The sequence below is a fragment of the Lepisma saccharinum genome, chromosome 5 (assembly GCF_977018435.1).
Source record: "Lepisma saccharinum chromosome 5, izLepSacc3.1, whole genome shotgun sequence".
NCBI classification, from domain to species: domain Eukaryota; kingdom Metazoa; phylum Arthropoda; class Insecta; order Zygentoma; family Lepismatidae; genus Lepisma; species Lepisma saccharinum.
Window position 1 is genome coordinate 4164873 of NC_139233.1, and position 26337 is coordinate 4191209.

The window sequence follows — 26337 nt, forward strand, 5'->3', positions numbered from 1 at the left end:
CACTTAACAAAAATGTTGCAAGCTTGCATATGTACCTTATGGATTGCCTTATAAAAAGGGGTAAAATTTTAAGTTTATTTCTCAGTTTTCTATGCAATTAAGTATACAAGCCTTTACATGTGTATACAGGGTGTCCATAAAGTCTCACCCCACCCTGGGTATTGTGAGAATGGCTGTAAATAGGAAGAAATGGCGAAACACATATTCCATGATGTTCAGGGGGGAAAGTTTTGAGGCAAACCATTCCCTACCCAGCCCCCCCCCCCCTCCCCCGCAAGGGGGTAGGCTGGGGTCGACTCACATTTTTGAAATAGCAAGGGGGTCAAAGAATATGTCGTTTGAAAGGTCTTATCATAACAACAATAATACAGCAAATTTGGGGTCTCTACGTAGCTCCAATTGACAATGGCATGAAATCAAATGTGGAACATGACCAGCATTGGACAGGACTCCAACTCCTACAGTAGTAATGCTAGACAACAGTGGGAGCTGGAAAAATGTTCCTACACTGTAGCATGATTCGGAGATATCGTAGCAGGTGTCTACAAATACGTACCCTCCCCCACCAAGAGATGGCAAGCATCCGTACACAAAACCGCATATCATCGTGCCCCCTGAGATTGCTACGAGGAGGACAAGGACCGATGTGCACAATCGCAACTCAAGTCAAATGGTGAAGAGGCACGTAGTTACATGTACAATGTCAACTGAAGGCAAATGGGGGGGTTACAAGATGTTACAACATGTACACCACTAAAAGTCAAATTGAGCTTACCTACTATTTACAGAAGATGTTCGAAATGAGCCCCATTCACTTCTTGGCAGTAGAGCAGACGAGTATGAAAGGCACGTCGCACTTTGCTGAACGTGTTTGCTGAAATGTCTCTACAGGCTGCTATTATTCTTTGTTGCAGATCAGCAAGACTACGAGGTTCTGTTTTGTACACAACAGATTTAAGGCGTCCCCAAAGAAAAAAATCGTTTGGAGACAAATCAGGCAATCTCGCAGGCACTTCGATGGTACCATGATGGCCTATCCACCTATTGGGATAATGTTCATTCAAATACTCACATACTTCCCAGCTGTAGTGTGCAGGACATCCATCTTGCTGAAAAACTATATTGTCCACATCAAATTCAGGCACACCGTTGACATCGACTGAGTTTTCCACAATGTCCGTTTCCAAGGGATCCACTGTGTCACGTAGAATTTGCAGGTACAGATTACCATTTAAATTGCCAATAAGAAATAGGGGTCCAATTATGTGGTTTCCTAAAATACCTGACCACATATTAACCTTCTCAGATCTTTGCGTATGGCCTTCCCTCACAACATGGGGATTAACATCTGCCCATACTCGAACATTGCGTTTATTAACACAGCCATTTAGAAAAAAATAACTTTCGTCACTGAAACAGATGTTGTGTAAGATGTTCTCGTTGTTAGCAATCCTGTTGCACATAATTTAGCAAAACTCAATTTGTCTATCGAAATCATCATCTCCTAGTTCTGGCTTTATCTGCATTTTGTAAGGATGAAATCTGTGTAATTTTAACACCTTACTGATAGAACTCCGTGGAATGTTACTTGCTTCTTCTATTTGTCTGAGAGACGTTTCAGGGTTTACAGTCACGCATCGTAGAACTTCCAACACTGTTGCCTCATCGATGTGAGGTCATCCTGGACGTTGTCTGTCATTGACGCTTTGCGTTTCACGGAATTTTTTCACAAGGTCTGAAACATGCTTATGGTCAATACTAGGGCGTTGGGGATACAATTTGTTAAATCATCTAGCAGTGGCACAGTAGTTTCTGCCACATTCACCAAAAAGAAAGATAATTTCCACTTTGTCTGTGCCAGAATGCACCCTTCCGGCACCATTCATTTATCTCGTCGTTGCAAATACTTTAACCACCAATACACACACACAAACAGAACCACAGTAACGGAAGATACAGGAAACACGTTAGTAGAACACAGTGTGTATGACTCTACAACTCTTCTACATCCAGTATTTCAAAGTCACTTCGAACTTTTGTGGTCCGGTCTGTTTGCTTACGAGAACACAAGCAGAATAGTCCTGTTGAATCTTCATCGCGGTAGTAACACTGATTGCTTGGTCTGGTTCGATACTCCGTCTGCATTCTCCTTCAAACAAGTGAATGGGGCTCATTTCGAACATTTTCTGTAAATAGTAGGTAAGCTCAATTTGACTTTTAGTGGTGTACCTCTTGCAACATCTTGTAAACCCCCCCCTCCCCATTTGCCTTCAGTTGACATTGTACATGTAACTACGTGCCTCCTTCACCATTTGACTGAGTTGCGATTGTACAATGAGTCAGCCTTGTCCTCCTCATAGCAATCTCAGGGGGCACGATGATATGCAGTTTTGTGTACGGACGCTTGCCATCTCTTGGGGGGGGGGGGGTACGTATTTGTAGACACCTGCTACGATATCTCCGAATCATGCTACAGTGTAGGAACATTTTTCCAGCTCCCACTGTTGTCTAGGATTACTACTGTAGGAGTTGGGAGTCCTGTCCAATGCTGGTCATGTTCCACATTTGATTTCACGCCATTGTCAATTGGAGCTATGTAGAGACCCCGGATTTGCTGTATTATTGTTGTTATGATAAGACCTTTCAAACGACATATTCTTCGACCCCCCTTGCTATTTGAAAAAATTGAGTCGACCCCAGCCTACCCCCTTGTGGGGGGCCCGGTTAGGAAATGGTTGGCCTCAAAACATTTCCCCTGGAATACGTGTTTCGCCATTTCTTCCTATTTATAGCCATTCTCATAATACCCAGGGTGGGGTGAGACTTTATGGACACCTTGCACAGTGCATCTTGGCATCTGATGGCGAAAAGTGAGAAAAAATTATTTCTAATGCACAGTATAATTCAGGATCAGGAAATGTCTTTCTTAGTTGTAGGTCATAAAGCTGTTATGCCAATCAAGAACAAATTCCATCATACCTATTCAATGAGTGGACCACCTGTTGCTCTGTGGACCAAAATGAGAATATCATCCTTCGTATACAATGAGTCACCAACCAACCAACCCATGCCACCCCCCTCTCCCTTCACCTTGCATCCCAAAAGTTTCACTTCTGCAAGCACCTTTTTTATTCTGTAGTAGAAGAAAATGTAAAAGAGGGCAAGTTTTACTGCTGTTTTCAAATCGCAAGTAATATGCAGGAAAATGACAACAGGGTTGCAGCTTGAAAATTCAACATGGTAAGGCAAGTGTAAGAGAATGGCAGAAGCAAGAAAAGTTGAAAACACAGCCCCATCCAAGAAGCAGGCTTTTCAGAACTGGAACACAACAGCTACATAATTATGTTGTGGATTTGCATTGCTCAGGAAGGTATTGTCAATTTCTCATGCAGTAAATACAAAATACAAATGTTATGCATTCCATGGTGCATGAACAAATCCTGCCAGAACAGCGCCACTTTTTCTTGATGATTCAAAATGCTCCGAATACAAAGAGAAAAATCACTGGAAACAAACTCTTTCACTTTAAAACGTGTTTTTTAAAAATATGTTATTACTACAGAAACCCAACCTAGTAATTTGTATTTGCACCTTTTGTTATATGCATGTTACACGCAGAGACATAGTGAAAACATGTATGGTTTCATGTTGGGTGTCTGAATTATTCTGTGTATAACACGCACCACAGTTTTTGGGGCAAAAATATAGGAAAAAGTGCGTATTATACATGAGAAAATATAATAATATGTTTTATGGCAGAAAAATTAGATTTTCAAGGCGCTAGTGGAGCCTACTTGAAGATACTTGTCACAATTATAATTCTGAAGTCTTTTTCTAACTGTTTTACAAATATTTTATTTTTCATACGTTAGCATTCAAATTTGAAAAAGAAATTCAAGGTGTGAAAATATTTCAATCCCTTGCATTATTTGTCTTTAAAATTTTGATGAAAGTTACGTGCCTGTGCTGCAACTAGCTCCCACCTTCCTTTTTTTTTTTTAACAATCATTACACCTGCACCTATAATCACAATGTTTCTGTTTTCATTTGGTTGATTGATTTAGTTTGTTTTCCTTTGCTTTTATGCCACTTTATGGCTAATAGCGATAGGATGAGTGACGATATTATGTAATTCATGAATGGACTCTCTTAAACACAAAGGCCCAGGCCAGGATTCGAACCCGGGACCCCTGGCATTGTAGCGTAATTTTGTTTTCATTTGGTTCTTCATTGTTACTTTTCTACTACAAGTTAATTAAAAATTCACTATGAAGATGAACTAATGAATATTAAGACACAACCAATGAGCTAAAAGACTCCACAATGAGTTAAGTGGTATCCCACTAAATTGAATAGAACATGGCAGCAGATGCACAGTTCCAGTTCTCCCTGCCTGACTGCATGTTCGGCTAAGGCGAAACCTCGCAACCAATTTGCCTCAACAAGAGACATGGATGTCAGGAGAAGGGGAGAGGGGTCAAACAGGTCCATCGACACCCTTCCCCATAGAAATAGGAAATCGTTCATTTCAAGTTACAAAAAAGCAGAAAGCTTGTTATTTTTACTGTTAATAACAGAAATAAAGTTAAGTTCATTGTATTTGTTAGTATTGGAACAGAATAACCAAAGTAAACAGTGTTAGATTACTAAAACTGCAAGTAAAATACAGGAACCACATTAGGTTTTTTCATATTCCATTATTTCATCCAAATAAAAAATGTTTCACTGTAACAACTTTGTCAGTATAATTTAAACTCAGTATTGGCACAATAGGTAACTATGGTGCTATGTTGAAAAGGAAATTTAAATTTACATATACTGATAACTTTATAATTATTATATTGATAAAAATGAAAAGAAAGAAAAAAAAACTAGAAACAACAAAAATTACAATAGCATCAAATTATGCAATTATTTACAAGAACATTTATAACATATAAATGTTATTTATATGTAGAAAACATTTCTTCATTATCTCCTTGTGAGACAGAGCAAGTTTTTCACTAAATATTTGAGTATGCGTCAGTTCTACATCTGAGCACACTCAACATGTCAGATTCCTCAATCAGGTCCACAAGATGGCTTCCTTCAATTTTCAAAACTTCACATTTGGCTTGTTCACATTCAAAATGTAGAAAATATTACACTCACTTAGTCTTATTTCTCATAACATTTCATTTTAGATAATGCAATATTCATTTACTAGCTAGTTAATGCTGATGCCAGCAGATAATAATTTCCTGCTCTCAATTATTAAACTAGGCACTTTACACCAGTTCCAAATCTTTCCTTTTTCGTTATACAGATTATTCCATTATAAAAGCATTTTCAAGCTTCTGTTATCAACAAAATGTCTCTATATAGTTTCAACAAACTATTAAAGATTAACTTATCAAGTATAATCTCTCAAAAGATCCAGATTTTTAATCATATCAAACCTTCACCAATCGTCACATTTTTACTTACTTCTTCTTCTTCTTTTTCTGACCCTATCAACTGGCAGTCGATTTTAGTCATCTTCCTGAGTTTTTTTTTTTTTTTTATGTATTTAGTTCGCTATTCACTTATATTTCACAAGAATGAAAAAAAAACATCTATTGATAGTTATTTATACTGTTTGTTAGATCGTCAAATTACATCTTCTTGCATATCCATAAAGAAGCCATATGGTAGGAGGAGTAGGGTCCGTGAGCAGGGCAGTAAGAGATGTAGGGAATGGAATTCTATTTCGACGTAAACCACTATATAATTTATCTCGTTCTCTGTCAAAATTGGGACATTGTAAAAAGAGATGTGTAGCATCTTGATTATCTTCTCCACATGCGCAGGCTTGTTTTGTTGTAATATGTATTCGTGATAAATGATCATTAGTGCGAACATGACCTGTACGTAGACGTATTATAAAAGTAATAACTGATCTTGGAAAATTATATGGGTAGTACCAAGGTTTGTTTTGTGAATGTTCTGCAAACCATTTATATGTGTTGCCCGTGGAATGAAATTGTTCTATGCACCACTGTTTCCATTTTTCTTGAAGTTTATATTTAACTCTTGGAAGAAGGTCCGTGTATGGAAGTCTCGCAAGTGAGGTAGTTTCCGATGATCGAGCGGCTTTGGCATATGTGTCCACACGTTCATTTCCCGTGTTTACTTGGTGAGCCTTTACGTAACTAAACTGGACGTTGATATTTCTTCCATTAGCATACTGAGTTTGTTGGATTATAAGTATGATGAATAAAGGATGTTTACAAATCTGAGGATATGAGGAACTCAGCGCCATTAATACGCTTAAAGCATCTGTTATGATGAGAATTTTTGTGTAATTATTATGGATAGAGTAAGTGAGAGCTTTATATATTGCATAACTTTCTGCAGTGAAAATAGAAGTGTCAGGTGGTAAACGGAATTGTTTGTTTATATTTTGATCTGGAATGAAATAAGCACAACCCACACCTAGGCGGTCTTTGGATCCATCAGTATAAATGATTAGGTGTGTTGGCCATTTCTCTTTATACATGATATGTCTTCCTAAATCCCTGAAATGGATATTGCATTGGGTATATAAGGGTATGTCTAATTCATAAATTAAAGGATGTTGGAAGGTAAAAGACTTTGCACGTGATTCCAGGTCTATGTATTGGCAATATACAAAATAAAAGAATGTGTGTTTAGGATCTATGGCTTTATTTTCTGTCCATTGTTTTTGTATTTCAAATAATTTATTGAATGGGTGCGTATGATTTTCCCAGGTTTTGAGCAGAAATTTTATTGTTAATTGGATCCGTCTATGTGTCAAACTAGTTTCTCTGCTTTCCATATATACACTGACATTAGGACAGGACTGCATGAGACCTAAGCAGGTCCTCAAAGCTTTTCTCTGTAGTATGTCTATTTTGTCTAAAAGACTTAATTTTGCACCCCCATAACTAAAGGCTGCATACTCAAAGTTTGATCGAAAACAATTCCTATAAAATAGCAGTAAGATTTTGGGGTGGCCACCCCATTTAATTGTTGTGATACTACGGAGTATATTTATTATTTTACGGCCTTTATTGATTAAATGCGTGATGTGTGTATTCCATGTGAATCGCCTGTCAAAATGTATACCTAAATATTTATGTGTTTCTATTACTGGGATATTAGAAATGTGTGGTATATTGTTAGGATGAGTATCCAATCGTTTATTATTAAAACAAATAATTTTTGATTTTGTTTCGCTGATGGATAATCCTTCTTTGAAAAACCACGCTCTTATGATGGCGATTAAATTCTGCATTGCTATTATACCTTGAGTAGCATCATCTGTAATGTTATAGAAACAGAAATCATCTGCATACTGAAGGGGATGAAATGGTAGAATTGGTAATGCATGTATCTCATTCGTATAGATATTAAATAAGAGAGGGCTCAGAGGTGAGCCTTGAGGTATGCCGATTGAAGTGGAACGAGGATCGCTTAGTTTGTCGGAGAACCATCCGAATATAATCCTGTTGGAATATAGATTCCACACAATTGTTGAAAGTTTTGGGTGTATATGAAGATTCTCTAATTTATGACAAAGATTATTTAAATTTATAGAATCATAAGCTTTTTCAATATCTATAAACAAACTGAAACAGTAGGAACGTGTAATTTTACTATTTTGAATTGCTGCTGTTAGAGTGGCTATAGCATCTTGACTACTAAGATTAGTTCGAAATCCAAATTGTGTGGAATGAAAAAAGTTTTCACGTTCTAATAACCAGGATAGTCTATTTTTCATTGTGCGCTCAAATATTTTTTCCAAAACTGAAATTAGTACTATTGGTCTGTATGAGGATGCATGGTCCGGAGATTTGTTTGCTTTTAAAATTGGAACAACTACATGATTTTTCCATTCTAATGGAACTATGCCGGTTAGATATATATTGTTGTAATGTGAAACAAGAATATCTGTTCCGGTATTCGGTAAATGTGTTATGGCCTGGTACGGAATACCATCAAGACCTGGTGCTGTGTTTTTCACATTTTTAAGAATTGTTGTTAATTCCTCTCGGGTTACAGGTGGAAAATCTTTTGTAAATTTTGAAGGGAGATTCTCGTTATTATCATAATGTAGGTGAACAGATGGTGGAGTTAATTGGGAGAGAAATTGATGTTGCCAACTGTCATCTATCGGTCTTTTTTGAGGAGAACGTGGTTTGCGTAAAGAATTGAATTTATGCCAAATATTTCGGGATGATTCCTGCATATCTATCGAATTGCAGTAGTTAATCCATGCTTGTCGTTTGGTTTGTAAGTATATTTTTCGTGCTTGAGCTACGGACTTTTTCCATGATATGAGGTTTTCAGGATTGGGACATGAGGCATATTGTTTTTCTCTGATTTTTCTATTTGATTTTGCCTCTTCACATTCTGTCGTCCACCAATGTATCTTTGGAAACATTGTTTCACAATGAGTATTTTTACGCGAGGTTAGTATATCTAAAGCTTTAGTAATATATTGAAGTAGCAGTGAATAAGATATAGGCTGGGATGAAGTAAGATGTTTTCTTAAAATAAAGGAATCTATTAATATTTTATATAATTCCCATTTTACATTGTTAGTTTTCCAGCGGAGAATTGGTAATTGGATGGGGGGAAAAAGTTGGCTTGGTAAAAATTGGGCACGAATATATATGGGAAAATGATCGCTACCATGGAGTTCATCCTCTATGAACCACTGAAATTGAGGGAATAATGAGTCCGATGTTATAGTTAGATCAATTGATGTTGGATTACTTCCATTTCGAGGTATATGTGTTGGTGATCCATCATTTAAAACGATGAAAGAGTTGTCGTCCATCCAATCCACTATACTAGTGCCAAGTCTATCTGCTGTATGCATACCCCAAGCATCGTGATGCCCATTAAAGTCCCCGACAATTAAATAAGGACTGGGTATGTTGAATGTTAAAGCTTGTAAATCAGTTTGTTTTATATTTTGAGAATTGTAATTGGAAGGAATATACACATTGATTATCGTAATTTTATATCCTGCTATGTAAATTTGGATTGCTCTTGCTTCTACTTTATAATTCTGGAATAGTTTTTTATGTTTATGTAATTGTATTTCCTGGTAGGCTACCTTTTCATGGACATATATACCAATTCCCCGTTCCGTATCTTTGTATGGAGGTCCTATACAATGATAATGGGAAATTCTATATATTTCTTGCTGACGACCCTTAGTTTCTTGTAAACATAGTATTAAAGGGTGTCTTTCCGTCACTAGTTTTAGTAGATCTGGTTTACGTGCAGAGAAACTATTGACATTCCATTGAAGTAATAATGTCATATTAGTCAACTTTTATATAATTGATTTATTATGAGGTGAGATTCTGTAAAACGGCCAGCAGGTTTGTAGATAGGGTATTAATATGTTGTAAAAGAAGTTTCTGTTGCTGTAATTCTTTTATTTGCACAAGAGTAGACCATAGAAGCGGTATTGTCTTTAATAATGAGGTGTAAACCTCTTGAATATTTTCAGATGGGAGATAAGAGGATGGTTGTTCTAAGTTTTTATCTATTGAATTAGCATGCTGTACCCTTGAGGAACTAGAATTAGAATAAGCATTTTGTGCTATATTTAAAGAGGTCTTGGGTTCTGATTCAGCAGAAGAAGTATCTGTAATTGATGTTGTGGAAGGGTTGGAATGAGTATGTATCCTTGGTTTCCTACGATGTTTCCTTTTTTCTTTTGGTGTCACTCTGATATTTTTATGTACTTCTATCGTCTTCCCTGATGTATGTGGAATAGGATGATGAAACGTTAAAGCAACTGGGGTTAAATTTGATCCAACAGAATGATTTTGCCATTTATTAATGTTGGGGCTGTGATTTGCAATTAAGGTAGGTTTAGATGTAAGGGTAGGTTGTGCATTATGATTTGGAATTTTTGAGCCTCTAGGTGAAGTATTTAGTCGGGCACGAAACTGAATAGGAGGAAAATCTGTTTTGTTTACAATGGGATTCAGAATTTCCTCTATAGATGGTGGTTGTATATATGTGCCTTCAATGATTTCTCTAACCTCACGATAAGAGAGATTATCGTTCGCCATTCGCTCCTGTATTTGTTGTTCTCTTTGCCACATTGGACAATTTTTATCAAGAGCTGAATGAGCTCCTTGGCAATTAGAGCATTTTACTGGTAGGTTACAGGAGGAACCATGCTTAATGTCTCCGCAGGTTGCGCATTTTGGTTGGGAACGGCACTGAGTTGCCGTGTGTGCATATCTGAAACATTGTCTGCACTGAAGAACAGCTTTTTGCCTTGGATTAACTTCATATATCATGCTATTTATGATTATTTTTTGGGGAATTATACGCCCCAAAAATGTCAGACATATAAGTTTTGTATCTCGTAGCAAAAATGTTCCATCATTTTTCCACAACTTCTTTTTCATGCGTTTGACGTCAATGACTGGGATAGGCGATTGAACGCCATCAAGTACATCCTGCTCGCTAACATCATATTCTATCCCGTAAACTAGTCCTTCTCGTTGAAGTAAAGATTGCGGTATACGAGATTTGATCGAGAGCTCAGCTTGAAATTTTGTATTTTTGACGAATTTGTTTGCCTCCAGAGCAGATTTAAACGTAATTCTAACTCTATTACGACCACATTGATCAATATGTTTCACTGGTATTTCTGCCTTCCTAAATTTGTTTCCTAGGCTTCCCCCAGCTAGATTTCCAATATTTTTCCCTATACCCTCTATCAAGACAATGTATGGGCCACAGCTGTCGAGTTCATATAAATTCTGATAGGAGATCCTTCTGTTCTGAGATTTGATACAATTTTCTGTGTTTTGAGACATTGATCCTTCTTGTGAATTATTACATTGATACTCCTCACTATTGATGTTATCCACTTCGATATATTGCGCCGGAGAAGGAGGAACATCGGGATCCACATAACTAACTTGAACACTAGCATTTTCATGCATTAATGCAGCATTATGACAATCGTTTGAGTCTTCTTCCATTTGGACTCTGTTTGTAGACCTTAAACGGCCTTTACTTTACTTCTTACTTATATTCTTATATATCCGAAGATCACACACGCTTAATTGACACAAATTTTTACTTATGTATCATCCATCTTGAGATTCTCTCAAGTCACAGACAACTAGTATTAGAGCAACTAGTTCAAGCCAGATTTTTTAGTATGTGTTATCTTCAATTGTTTTTGTTTTATATTTTTGTCCATAAGTGCTTAACAGCTTGAATGTTTGTGTTGTAAATGTACATATTTGCTCTGTTACAGCTATTTTACTATGTATATCACAATATACTTATCTAATGATTACAATTACCATTTTTTGAATGTTGATATAAAATACCAAGTATGACATCATATTAGACATTGAACAATTTTAAAGAGTTGACCTTTGTATATAAACCTTGATGTCAATGCAAATGTACATAATTTCAATAAATTTAATTATAAATTTGAATGTAACTTATCTTGCTTGCCTGAAAGAACACATATGATTGAAGATATTTGTTTTTTCATATTGTCAGTCAAAAATAACTGTTATGAATATGAATTCAGAATATTGCACAATTTGATAATTTTGTCATGATATACGAATTGGCTTTTTTAAACATCATATTTAATGAAATTAGTTTAAATAGTAATTTCAGCCACTTCATTGCATTATATGAATAAAATTTTGAGCAATCATATGACTAAATTATTATAGATATAGCACAAATGTGGAACTTTGGACTTAGCCTAACCATTTTCAAATGTAGTTATGACAATGTATTATTTTTATTGTCATATCACAGTTTTCAATATTCCAAAAATTGCAGTTTTTTTGTAACAGGTCAAACAATATAAATTTTATGACTAAAATTTCCCCTAGCAATTAAAGCTCTTTCTTGAATGAGGTGTGTAAAAGTTAATAACAAAATAATGAGTCTGATGCCACGAGTTCTCATATTTAATTTTTATCAGGGTTCCCAGTAATTATGCAAAACAAAATTCAATAACTTCTATCAGGTATCGTCATTTAAAAAATCCATACCATTCTGTAACATTTTCACTTTAACTCTGATTAGAGTGTATTTTTGAAGTAAAAACATGAATGCAATGGCTATAGTTTCAAGTGAATAGTTTCATATTTTAAAATAAAACATTAAAATACTGACCAAGGAAAGAATTCTAGTGTGAATATTTGTCTGAAGAAGGCCCTGCTAGAGGGTGGAAACGTTACCCTTTTAGTGTATATATTTTTTATACAATAAATTCTGCGTTGGCCAGTATTTTAATGTTTTATTAACATGGAAGCAAGGCTTAACAGTGTTACCATAGTTTAAAGTTATTAATTTGTGTTTATGAATACTGTATGTATCAAATTATATTTCATTGATTTGATTAATTTTACTTTGCTTTTCTGCCAATATTGACTAATCCTGAAGTTGAGAGGTGATATGATGAAGTTGATGAAGGGACACTCACAAAGAACACCCACCTCCAGGCCGGGATTTAAACCTGGGACTTCTGTTATATAGCATGCTGTGCTAACCACACTGCCTCGGAGGTCAGCCTATCAAATTAGGGTTTACAAACATGTGAAACATTCATATCGGTGCAAAGGACAACTACATCTAATATTTCCAGACTTTTACTCGTTAAAACCTTACCTTAAAACAAAATGTGATGCTCTATCTAATGGAGATCCTTCTATAAAATACTCAAAATTTAATGGACAGCTTTCTTTTCCTTCTGTATGTGTAAGTGAAAGCAGTAATTCCAGACGCTGCTCCACAGACTGATGCAATTTCTGAAGTGCAATATTTCCCCGAGGTGGCTTGATGTAGAATGTCATTTTATCATAATGAAAATTAATTCTGTTGCACTGAAAGTAAATTTAAAAGATTGATAAATTGAATTTCAATCAAGTATACATTACTATTATCTTCCTAATTTATGATCTCCCAAGCCTTAACTTAACGCATTAAATTATACATAACTTAACAGCACATTTGTTTCAATGAATTACTCAAAATAAGAAAATCAATCAGAATTTTGAGTAATTCATTGAAACAAATGTCCTGTTGAAATTCTGAAAAAATGGACCTGTCTAGAATTCTTCACATGGCAATTAGAAGAATTTCTTATCAAATATTTAACAAAATATTCATATTTTATTGAAATGAAAATAATAATAACTAGGCTAAGGCAATACCCATACTAATGCAGATACTCTTACAGGGTTCCCAAGTGAACTCAAATCGCATTTTTCCTGAGATTTCCAGAATCCTCACATTTTTTTTCCAGAGTACTAAATACCAGTACATTAGTATTTTAAATATATGTATTTTACAATGGTCTAGTCTATGGCATATCTGTATCATTACTAACATTACCAATTTGATTGGATTGGATTGATTTGGTGTTTTAAGTCCACTTTATCCACTTTTCTCCATCTGAATCCTCAAACCAACCTTGGCTGCTTCTTTGGGAAGGGAAGGAAACTAACTGTAAGGTAGAGATTCAGAGTAAGAAAGGACAGAATATGATAAAACGGTAAATATGCGATATTGCCCGGACGGATTTCTTCAAATTTACAGGAGAACGTACTTACTGAAATGAGTTTCTTTAGCATTCTGGACGTTCTTGGAGGTATTTTCTTTCACGGAAAGTAAAAACTTCGTAGTTTAATGCTGCCGAACAAGAATTAATCACTTTTTACGTAAGAAATTGGCATTGCCTGCCACATTATGCTGTTGTTTCCACTGCGTGCGTGCAGATGGCATTGAAAGTCACGCGATCTCTGCAGTGTTTCCAAACGTGCCTTTTTTTCACGAAAATTTCTATTTTTAACTATGTTTGCCACGCTTTCTTTTTTCGACGAATTTAGGGGTGAAATGAGTGCTAATGGAACCTAACCTAACAGGCCTAACCTAACCTTGTGTGAATGGTTTGTGGGGCTATCCGTGGATGGTTTTTGGGGCTAACGTCAATGGTTTGTGGGGCTACCCATGGATGGTTTTTGGGGCTAACGTTAATGGTTTGTGGAGGTAAACATGAAAAAAAAATCGAAATAGTACGTAATTTTCCATCATGAATGTTTGAAACACTGCTTGCGCACTGAAAATCGACAAAAACACAAGCTGGCGCATCATGATGCGCGATGATCCATTACGAGTGCATGCCATATTGTCTATTACATAAGCGGAACAAGTAAGACAAATCATCAATCGTAATATGAAAAGTTGACAGTATTTTATGGAAAAAGGCATAACTTCACCTTAAAGAATGTTCCGCAAGGCAAAATAGATAAGTACCAGTGGTAAAATTAAGGAAATAAATGAGTGAAAGGTGTCCGGGCGATATCGCATATTTACCGATAAAACTTTATGTACTGGAGTTGATGGCAGACATAAAGGCACTGCCTGAAGTTCAAATTGGTTGATTTTTAAAGTCCATTTTATGCACCGATAGGCTAATCAGGACTGGACCTACAGTTTAAAGTGGGATCCGAACAACTGTGCAATGTGCCACCACCAGGTATCACACCCAGTGCCTGAAAATCAAACGACGAGAAGTTTTATCGTAATTGACCCTTTCTTACCTTAAACCTGTTTCTTTCATAAACTGCACATTTTTTTTTAATGAAGAACCACAGCTAGTTTTAAATTCTGATTAAGAATACATGTACATGTATGGGAAATGTTCATTTTCCTAATTTAGTAGATTATAAATTAAGAAATTAGGTATTATACAAAAATCCTAATATTTATAAAGACAATAAGGACGTAAAGTAGAGTTTAGCCCGGCCTCCCCGATGGCGCAGTGGTAGTGTCACCGCCTTGTAACCAAGGGGTTCCGGGTTCAATACCCGGTGGAGGCACAAGTGGTTCGGATCCCACTTTAAACTGTAGGCCCAGTCCCGATTAGCCTTAATGTGCATAAAGTGGACTTAAAACACCAACTAAACAAAGAGTCCAGCCCAAATATTTGCACCCAAACATACTCTATGTGATCACAAATATCCGGACACTAGTCAAAATGCGTGTTGTGTATAGTAGGCCACTCTGTGGTGCCATCTACAGTGAGGTGAGGCAAGCAAGGGACCACTACAGGCAGCATAGTGCACGAGATAAAAGAATGGGTCCGTTGAAGGAACTCACAGACTTCGAACGTGGTGAAGTGATTGGTGTGCGAGATATCCACCCTCCTAAACATCCCGAAATCCACTGTCGTCGATGTGATAGTAAAGTGGAAACATAATGGGACGTGTACAACCGCAAGACGTTCTGGCCGAGCGCCCATGTTGACAGACAGAGACCGCTGAGTGTTGAATTGGGTAGTACAAGAGAACGGCAATCAGCGATCGCCACCATCACACAGGTGGCAGGATGTAATCCTAGCAGCATGACTGTGCGGCGTGAGGTACGACGACTCGGTTACCATTCACAAGTGGCTGCCCATAAACCCCACATCACCCAATGAAACGCGAAGCGCCGCCTCACATGGTGTAAGGAGAGGCGACACTGGTCATTAGAACAGTGGAAATCCGTGATGTGGAGTGATGAATCGCGTTATACCATGTGGCAATCTGATGGTTGTGTGTGAGTGTGGCAAATGCCTCATGAACGACATTTATCATCCTGTGTTGTGCCGACAGTGAAATTCGGTGGAGGTGGGTTGAGAGTATGGGCATGTTTTTCCTGGAAGGGGCTTGTTCCCCTCGTTGCTTTGCATAGTACTGTCACGGCACATCATTACGTTGACATTTTACAAACGTTCATGCTGCCTACCATCGAAGAACAGTTCGTTGATGATGATTGCGTGTTTCAACATGACAATGCACCCGTCCACACTGTGGGCCATGTGGGACAGTGGTTTCAAGAGAACAATGTCCCACTTATGGCCTGGCCTGCGCAAAGCCCAGATTTGAATCCCATTGAACATCTCTGGGATGTTTTGGAATGCCGACTTCGTGCCAGACCATGCCGACCAACATCTACTGATCTTCTCATCTCGGCACTCCGCGTAGAATGGGCCGCCATTCCCCAAGATACCTTTCGCCACCTGATTGCCAATATGCCTGCAAGAGTGGAGGCTGTCATCAAGGTCAAGGGTGGCCCCACATGGTATTGATTGCCAGTGCATCCGATGGAGGATGCTTCGAACCTCACGCCCTAATTCCATTGAGTGTCCGGATATTTTTGATCACATAGAGTATTTTTGGAATATATTTTTAAATTGGTTCATTTAATAATTCACAGTCTATTTCTCCAAACCTTAGAATAAGAATGAAACCTCATCAAGCCTTTGCAGAGGGATCTATGGACCACATATTAAGAATAGCTTCTCTGAAATGTTCTTGAAAATATTCAAAACAGATTTCTTTTTTTATTAGGAATTTGAATACCTGAGTCGTTCTTTGAAATGAGACATTTGGAAAAAAAATGTTGAGACAGGCTCAAGGTTCAGTGGATCCAAAAATTTAAGGTAAACGGAAAGGTAAACTTTTTGCAATTGCTAAGTTGAACTTGAGAATGAAATAACACTGCAGTGCGGCAGTTGTGGTTGGTGTGGTTAGAACCTCCAATGAGTGCATGTTCAACTACATATTTGTGTGATTTTAATATTTATATTACAGCATTCGAATGCACAGCAAAGTTATCGCAATATTGAATAGAATAAAGAAAACATATGTTAACGACTTAAGTAGATCTACGCAATTAAGAGAGTGATACGTCGGAAATAAATATATATATGTAAAATACTGAAGTATCATTTTAATTTAGCGCCAATCTTATCCCCCTCCCCTCTTTTCATCCAGCTGATGAAAGCTGTCGTCATCGTTGTCACTTGGTTTAACTCATCTGCTGGACGTACACGTTGATGCTGATGTATGTTACATTAGTGAAAGCCTGGTTTCTCAAAAACTACACATATTTAAAAGCATGAAAATATGTAACATACCATAAAAGTGAACATAACGTCATGTTTTCCATTGGTGTGGTAAACTAAAGTGTCAAAGGTGTATCTTTTTTACCAAGTCGGCTTTATTTCCGCCAGGAAACTATAATTAGTACATTATTAAAATTTTACATAAAAAATTTGGTGCCGAAAAAGAAGTGTCACTAATTATCATTTGTATCTTGGTATTTTTTATATTGTAACGCGAGAATTTATTTTGTTAGATTTTAGAATGGCAGATATGACGTCACTCGGCATAATAGTCGGGCGTCATTTAAGACACTCGCAACCTTTATTACAAAGTTCAAGGATTTGAGAGCCAAGGGTAAGGTTACAAATGTGTATTGATGCTAATGTACCTGTTTTGTACTAACTATAGACAAATATTTTCAGTGAAGCTAGGCCTATGGTAGTTTAGCATGCAAAATTGTGTACGTCTGCTTTACTTCCCAACTTCAGTTAAATGGTGGACCTACTGAAATATTTTTCTAGCGATTTCCGCTAACGAATCTGAGTTCACATAGGTAAGGAATGGAATAGTCCGGGCAGTTAGTGTCACGAATTGTAAGTCAAGATTGAATTAATCAATGCCCTGTGATGAACGTTTTTCCAATTTGAGCGAATTAACTTGTACGAGCCTCCCCCTTCTGTCTGTTATCGTGCTTAGGTGGCGAAAACAAGTAATCGGAAAACATTTCTCACACGGAAAATAATATACATGATATGTAGATCTGAAATGTCTACCTTTCGTTTCACACAGGACCAGGGCAGTACACATACGATATTGAATGTTTACTTTATGCAGATATAAGGAAGCATTGACCTTGTTTTTTATGCAGAATTTACATTTTATGGGTGTTATGTGCATATCATCATATAATCCTATCAAATTAGAATTTGCTGATTTTAACTCACTATTTCAATGCATTGAAACACAACGAATTGAATATATAACTTCTTTAGTGCAAATCTGCGTGGGAAGTGTTATTTCGTTCTACCTACCAGTTTGGTTAGTGTAAGAGGTAGAATTAGTGGCTCGTGGAAATGATTGGTATTGATCCATTATTTTTTAATAAAGTGCTCCTATCAAAGAAGTGTTAATTTTCATTACAACCAAGGAAAAATGTTCGGTAAATATGCGATATAGCCCGAACAGATTTCTTCAAATTTACAAAAGAAACTACTTGCTGAAATCAGTTTCTGTAGCATTGTCGAAGTTCTTCGAGGTATATTCTTTCGCGGAAACTGAAAACTTCACCATAGAATGCTGCAGAACAAGAAATAATCACTATTTATGTAAGGAACTTGCATTTTCTGTCAAGCGACAACATTTTGTCGTTGTTTCCATTATGTACCTGCAGATGGCGCTAGTGTTGAAAGTCACTGGTCTCGCCAGTGTTTCCAAACGTGCCTTTTTTTTTTGACGAGATTTTTTTTTTTTTTTTTTTTTTAACTATGCTTACCTAACCTAACCTTGCCGGAAATGGTCCATGGGGCTATCATGAATGGGTTTTGGGGCTTTCTGTCAATGGTTTCTGATGACATAATGAACACGAAAGTAGGTATTTTTCGGTTAAGAAGGTTGAAGCACTGCATACCCACTCCAAATCGACAAAACACAAGCACGACGTGCAATGATACATGACGAGTGCACCCCATATTGTCTGTTACCCAAGTGGAACAAGGAAGACAAATAATGACTCTTAATATGAAAACTTGACACTATTTTATGGAAAAAGGCATAACTTCACCTCAAAGAATCTTCTGCAATTCAGAATAGGTAAGTATCAATGCTAAAATGAACAAAATAAACAAGTGAGAGGTGTTCGGGCTATATCGCATAATTACCCACTCCTTCAAAAACAATAATCAGGAGTATTTGCTCTTATTTATCATATTGAAATGTATAGTTATTTGATCTTTAGATGATTGATTCGGTTTATTTTTACTGGACTGCATTTTCTATTCTCTATGGATGCAACAACATGGTATGTTTATACTGTTACTGACCTTACCCTACCATATGGCACTACTGCTCCTCGTGGGCTTTGGCCTTCTCAACTATGTGCCTGTATCTGTCCCTGTTCTCTGTTATCTTCCACCATCTCTTCATTGGCCTTCCTCTTCTTCTTGTTGATTAAATTTTCTCTTTCATCACCTTCCTTTGCATTCTATCCTTTCCTAATCTCTGTACATGACCCAGCCATCGGATTAGTTGAGATTTAATAAATCTCATTATATTATCTTTCTCTATTATGTTGTCAATTTCTTTATTGGTCTGATTAATGTTTTGTATATGGTGATTTTAAGTTTAGTGTTTATTAATTTGCTCTGTAATAACTGCATGTTTGCGTAATAAGCTCTATTGTTCGTTCATATCCTTTCCTTTATCATGCTGCCTTTTTTATTTTGCTCATGTATGGAATGAGCTAACTCTTTCAAATTCCTTCCCATTCATTTTTATCTTTTTCTATCTAGCTATATATATATATTTTTTTTTTTGTGAAATAATAATGTATTTTGTTTTATTGACATTTGTTTCTAATCCTAACTTGTTTGAAGCTTCTTTCAGCCTTTGATACATTTTCTTCAAATCATTTCCTGTTCTTGCTATTACTGCAATATCGTCCGCATACGTGCATATTTAAGTGCTCTTTGTGAAAATTGATCCTCTATCTACTTTTTATACTGCTACATGTAGTGCCAGTATGAAAAGTGTAGTTCATAATCCATCTCCTTGTTTGACTCCTCTATCAGTGGCGTAGCATGGACATTTTGGGGGTGGGAACACCAAGTCCGAAGGAAGGGTCGGCCCTTTCTTGCTTAATAATTTACTTATGGTATTATTTGCCACAGTTATTGTTTATTTGCCTGAAGTCATGTGGGTTTTCAATAAAACATCATCCATGCATGTTTTAGCTAGAAAATTAGATGCCTCACTATACCGCAAATGTTTTGAACTTTGGTGTTTTATACCTTTCTGCATGATGCAAGTCATTAAGAAACCTACCTGAATCACAAGTGCCTCTGCACAACAGTAGACGTCATTGTTGTGGATGATCCAACTACTGATTGATTTGGTTTATTCGCTTTTCTTCCACTTTTGGACACGAATACGAATATGAGTGATGATATTGAAGAAGGGACACTCACAAAGAACACCCGTACTCACGCCGGGATTCGAATCAGGGGCCTCTGTCGTCTTGGCGCGCTGTGCAAAACACTAGGACATGGAGGTGGGTGGATGATCCAACTATCGTAAACTCAACTGAAGTAACAGTGCCAATTAGTAATCCAGACAACTGTTTATTACATCTTGAGAATGCTGATAAACATTTTAAAATAATTTTGTTCAGAGGCCATTCGATGTCAAGAGTTTTCAAATGAATGTTAAACATTTCCATTGACACAATATTAAGCAGTTAGATACTAATGATATAAGAATAATAATAATAATAATAATAAATAAAGAATAGTTTTGCAGGTTAAGTGGTAGAGCAGCCACAGGCTGAACTTCTACCACGAGGACTTCACCAACTTATTTGACAAAACCTGTGTTGATCTTTTACTTTTTAATGCACATCGCTGTTCGTGAGATAAATTATACAATGCAGTGGCCATTAATAAGTGGTATATTTGAGTTTGGTAAAGTTACGTCAGTCAATATTGCGTATTGTAACATCACATAGCACGAGTGGCATGACCGCGAAGAACCGGGTAGGAATTCTACCACTGTCGTCTGCTTCAGAAGGCAGGAAGGGTCACATGAACCAATCACGGCAGACCTCTGCTCCCTATGCTGGCGTACGAGAGAGCATTTACATGTGTGCTGTAGAGATTTAAACTTTCCCTCCAGAGAGGCAGTCACGGAATATAGAGTCCTTTACGCCGAACCTGCTCGGCGTCTAGCCAGGAAAGGCATTGAAATAAAAATGCTAGAACGAGTGTTGTTAGTGGAGCGTTGCAAGCTGATCGCGAAAAATAGCTATTATAATGCCATGAAGGTCAAACATATATGAAATTAGTCAAGTTTTACTTTATATTCACAGCATTTACGCATTCACTTGCCAGAAGCCTTCGGGCTGTTCTTCAGAGTAAAGTAACAGACATACTTCACTTCAAAATAACACATTTCCGAGAACTAAAATCAACTGAAAACATTCAAAAACAACAAAATCTTCATAAACCATGCAAGATATTTCACTTTCTCTAGGGGGTACAGAGGGTCAGGGGTACCGGCAGTTCCTCCGCTTTTCTGTGATCGTCTGGCTTTAGGTGTGCATGTGATTAGCCTAAAATACTCAATTTCAGTGATGATAACCCGACCATAACCTTTTATCATATTTAGCCCCTGGTATTGGACTCCTTGTTGGTCCAAAAGGTCTTTGTTCTGTATTCATACTTAATGGGGTCTGTTCTCTCCATCTGCTACCCAGGGCACATGTCATTATGCAGTTCGCAATATAGGTTCTTCACACTGTCTTTAGAGTGACTTCCCTACAAAAAGTTACAAAATGTTTCTTTAATGCAAACTCGTCAGATACTTTTTGATTTGATTCAATTTTTGTTATTGACGTGTCTCATGTATGTCACTTTTGGCTTATTGTGAAGATATTGAGGATGAGTGATGATATGATGAAATTGATGAAGGGACATTCATAAAGAATACCCATGTCCAGGCAAGGATTCAAAACCGGGACCCTTGTCATTCTAGCATTCTGTGCTGACTACTCTGCCACGGAGGTCAACTTGAAATGACTTATTTACACTAGAATTTCTCTTTATGGCACGTGCATAGCAGGGTGTCTTACAAGGTTGGAAATCCTAGAAATGTCAGAAATTTATCCTTGATGTAAGGTAAAAATAGGTTTTTGATCAAGAACAACAGCAAAAAAGTGACAAGCAAGAAAGGTTCTTCTTTGATAGATTGATTGGTGTACTCTACTAAATATGGTACAACAACATGCCATGTTTCATGTTACATCAAAACAAGTAAATCCCAAGTTTATCATTTTCGTGCAATTACTGATAATAATAATAAATGGTTTGATTGCATGAATCTGCTGCAGTGTTGAAAATGTAATTTTTTCCCTTCCTTTTCAGATTTCCCTTCATTGAGACCTTACCGTTGGCACTTACCATTATTCACCATGGCTATACAGCAGTTTTGTTTGAGGTGGAACAACCATCAGCCAAATTTTGTTGCTGTCTTCACAAACCTTCTCAGCAGTGAATCACTTGTTGATGTCACTCTTGCAGCCGAAGGCAAACATCTTCAGGCACACAGAGTTGTACTGTCTGCATGCAGTTCATACTTTCAGGTAAGCTTCAGCATTATCAATCCTTGTAAATAATCCTTTGCATCATAAGGTTTGAGTTATGTTGTGTAACTATTTTTAACAACTTGTATGTGAAGATGAAAGCATTTAAGGCTGACTTCTGACTAGGAAATCTAGTAATTATGCTGATTTTTGGCACTAAGATATATATATAGGATGTGAATTTTCTTTAGGAACCACTTTTCAAATGTTTGTTTTTACCCCTTTAGCTTCATTAAAGGTTTATATGTTTGAGATGTTGTGTAGGAGGGTGGAGTCAACTAAGGGATAATCACTATGCACTGTTCCCTCAATGAATCATTTATTATTACTTGGATGTGTCTGGGTCAATTGCTTAATTTTATATTTAATGGAGGGGGGATGGTGGCCTTAAACTTTTAGCAGCAGTGGTAGGCGTTAGGACTTACCTTAATTGACTTATCTTTTGTTAATTCAGATGATTTTGGTGAGATAATTGCAGTGCATAACTGTGGATGTCAAGGGGGGTAATGAAGAGCTTGTAATTTTAGACATCAGATGTGGAGAGGGATATGGACCATCGTTACTCATGTTAATTTTCCATGTCTCACTGGAGGGTATCCATAAGTTATTTGCATGTTTAGATATGTAAGAAACTATTCATGTATTAGCGTAGTGTGTTAATTGCAAATTAATATTCATTACAAGAATTGTTAATTGTTGAACTCCTCCTTGAAAACATGGAATTATACTTTAATTTTGTCAGGGTCAAAGTAGCCACTTTGCATTTAGAATACTGAAAATTGATGTCAATGTATTGCATGAAAAGTAAGCTGTGTAACTGACAGTGTTCATAAGTCATTGCTTCTTTGTAATTCTCACATGAAAATAATGTATACTTATGCAGGAGATGAAGGAAAGTGTGGAAGCACTAAGGCAATCAAATCTAATAATCATGTCCTCTCGGAGGACATAAATAGTAATACAGTATACATAATTGTAATGCTAAGAGCACCAAAACTTGACCATTTGGATTAGCGTTTATGAGCCTAAAGTGGACTTCGAAAAGCTGACCCACCTAACCTACTCATGTAAGTATGGTTTGGAAGAATCATTACTAGCAAAAGAATGACATTAGTAATCAGCAAACTTGTTGGGCGTGTACTTATGGAGATATGAGGAATTCAATTCACGTGGACACTTCTTGGTTGTAATGATCCCATGAAAGTCTATGGGGTTACAATGCAGAAGTGTTCATGACTACAAAATGTGCATATCATGATGGTATTGGAATTACACAAACATAACTTTACCCAACCAGTCAACAACTGGAAAACTGATCTGTTTGCATAATGAACTCTTTGTTTTTCTAGTTTATAAGAAACATGAGAATGATTACTAGCACACAGGTTTATCATGCTGTGAATTTTCTTTCCAGAATTTGTTTGCAGTCAACCCCTGCCAGCATCCCATTGTTATCCTTAAAGATGTCAAGTACAGTGACCTGAAAGTCATCGTAGATTTTATGTATTATGGAGAAGTAAACGTATCTCAGGAACAGCTACCTGCAATATTGAAGGTAAGGAATTCTGTCATGCTGAATAGCAGGGAATTGATTTATACATAAATACATATTTATGTACGAAGCTGAAATCAGTTATATTTTGTATTATCTTTACACATCATGGCATGTAAACTTGAAAAAATAAGGGTTTTTTCATATTTTTATATATTATTTTTATTATTATTTTTTATATATTATGTTTTGGCTCATATTTGACATATGTTACTTATTTTTACGTATTGCTTCCACATTTCAGAATATTTCTCAACATATACTCCATATTCGTGCAATAACTACATGTCCCTGTTTGACCGAGAGAGTTGGGATAAATTTCTTGGGAATAACTGACAAATTTGAAATACACTCGCGTTACTTCTTGCAATATTGAATGTAGTTTTAGTCAATATAAATCCATTTTAAGAGACAACAGAAGGAAATTCACATTCGAACACTTAACAACAAAATTTTGTTGTTCATTGTTTTGGAAATAGAAAAGGATTTTTTTTTTTACAATTTTAAGTCCACATTTAACTCCATATTTTGGTGAAAATCACATTTTTACTACATATAAATCCTTTCCCTGCTGATTAGTATGTAATAGCTTTTTCTTCATGTAGTCTGAAATTAGATTGTGGTAGGAAATTTACCTCACTGATAGTATAATGGTAATGCCTTATAATCAAGGGAACTCTCAGATTTCTCTCTGAATGTGAGTTGGTTTCACATTTCTTGCATTCAAGAAACCGATAACAAGAGTCTTGTGGTTTACAGTTGTTGCAAGCACATAAACACAAGTTTCGTTGTAACGTTTTCGGAGAACACACACTCCCTTCATCAGACATTTATTTTTAGTTTGATTAATGTTACAGTTATAGCAATGATGTAAATTTAAAAGAAAATAAGCAGTTAGTGGAGATTTAAAACTCATGACGAAAGTTGAGAAGGGGTCATGTGAGGGAGAGGGTGTCTGAACAAAAAATAACAATGCTTTAAACCTAGCCATGAGCTCTTGTTTCCTTGTAGGTACAATAGAGGAGGTACTGTTGTCAGTTTCTGATCTCTTCCTGGAAGAAACTTTCTTAACTATGCCTGCTTCTGTAAAGGACTACTGTCATTAGTAGGGCTCGGAACTTGATGAAAGTAATTTTTTTTTCTGAGCATTGAAAACAATGCTATATCTGATTGCAGTCCATTTATATTCAGTTTGAACCAGAAAACCTTTTTTTTTCATTTTGCATTCTTCGCCCTTTCGTGACTTTTAGGTCATTTTTGAGTATTTTTTGCCATTTTGTTGCATTTTTCTTCATTTTTGAGGTTTGTTTTTTTCCCCTGTTTCTTTAATTTTAAATGCTTTTGCTAGCATAACTTACATATTTTCCTTACATGGTTTACCATTAATTGAACATATGATCAATGCAAAAGCACAATATTATTTTCAACCGAAATGTTTGGCAATGGATTAATTGTGATTAATTTATTTTTCCTCCAACAAACTTAAAATACTTTGTGTGAAGTGTATTTGAGGTCCCCTTTCTGGCAACTATTGTTGCTTCAATCTGTGTTTTAAACGTAAAATTTTTACAGTCATCAACTTCCGAGGCTAATTATTATGCATATTTTTTTGTTTCAAAAGGCATATTCTTGTTCCACATCAACTTTAATTTTTTTTTAACTGTTCTATTCATCTTTATTCTTCATCTATTCTCTTATTTCATTTCTCATTCTATTTCTTGTTTGAAACTTTTCTGCTCTGAATTTTATTCCAGCTCTAGCTATCATCATTTCAAATATCAAACTGTTTCTTGACTCCTTTGCTATTTCATCTCTTCGAAAATAAACTCGAGAACATGCCTGATTTTTTAAATATGTTCACACATGGGTCATGCTGTTTTATTATGATTTGTATGTCTTGATTTATGAGTTTACAATTGTTAACGATTTCTTGCAGACGGCAGAGATGTTGAAGATCAAAGGCCTGGCTGATGTACCAGAACAAAGCATACCAACAGGGAAATCACAGAGCAGTTTTTCCTCGGACAAAACTCCTTCTATCGAACGTCTACCAACAGGGGAATCTTGGGGGTCCGATTCGATTAGACGCAGCCCATCACCTGCTCCCTTATCCCCATCAATGCGACGGAAGCGAATGAGGAAGTCTTCCACAGGATCAGGTTCTGGATCGACAGGTAGGTGTTTCATTGTTGCAAATCTGGGCTGATACCAATTGGCTAGGACTGATCAGATACCATAAATCAAATTCCTAAAGTCTTCACATGTACATGTATTCTCAATCAGAATTTCAAACGAGCTGTGGTTCTTCATTAAAGAAAAATCTGCAGTTTATGAAAGGGATAAAACAGGTTTAAGGTAAGAAAGGATCGATTACGATAAAACTTCTCGTCGTTTGATTTTCAGGCCCTGGGTGTGATACCTGGTGGTGGCACATTGCACAGTTGTTCAGATCCCACTTTAAACTGTAGGTCCAGTCCTGATTAGCCTAGCTGTGCATA

At 36.5% G+C, this 26337-nt stretch overlaps 2 protein-coding genes across 12 annotated transcripts in view; one reads left to right on the forward strand and one right to left on the reverse strand.

Moving 5' to 3' along the window:
• LOC145987617 (DNA primase large subunit-like) overlaps window positions 1-17021 on the reverse strand; it is a 42769-nt gene extending 25748 nt beyond the window's left edge. For 4 of the 5 annotated variants that reach the window (XM_083122016.1, XM_083122017.1, XM_083122014.1 and 1 more), the window contains exons 1-2: window positions 16970-17021; window positions 12673-12887 (exon numbers count right to left, since the gene is read on the reverse strand). In XM_083122016.1, the coding sequence (XP_082978142.1) occupies window positions 12673-12887; window positions 16970-16984 (230 nt within the window). In that variant the 5' untranslated portion in view covers window positions 16985-17021. Of the gene's footprint in view, window positions 1-12672; window positions 12888-16882; window positions 16909-16969 lie in introns of those variants that run through there. The other variant, XM_083122015.1, reaches the window with a different exon arrangement.
• The window catches only part of LOC145987616 (uncharacterized), a 122134-nt gene continuing 112640 nt past the window's right edge, over window positions 16844-26337 (forward strand). Inside the window, exons 1-4 of one of the 7 annotated variants that reach the window (XM_083122008.1) lie at window positions 16844-16896; window positions 22070-22287; window positions 23702-23842; window positions 25776-26013. In XM_083122008.1, the coding sequence (XP_082978134.1) occupies window positions 22117-22287; window positions 23702-23842; window positions 25776-26013 (550 nt within the window). In that variant the 5' untranslated portion in view covers window positions 16844-16896; window positions 22070-22116. Of the gene's footprint in view, window positions 16897-17009; window positions 17292-17355; window positions 17491-22069; window positions 22288-23701; window positions 23843-25775; window positions 26014-26337 lie in introns of those variants that run through there. The other 6 variants (XM_083122006.1, XM_083122010.1, XM_083122011.1 and 3 more) reach the window with 6 other exon arrangements.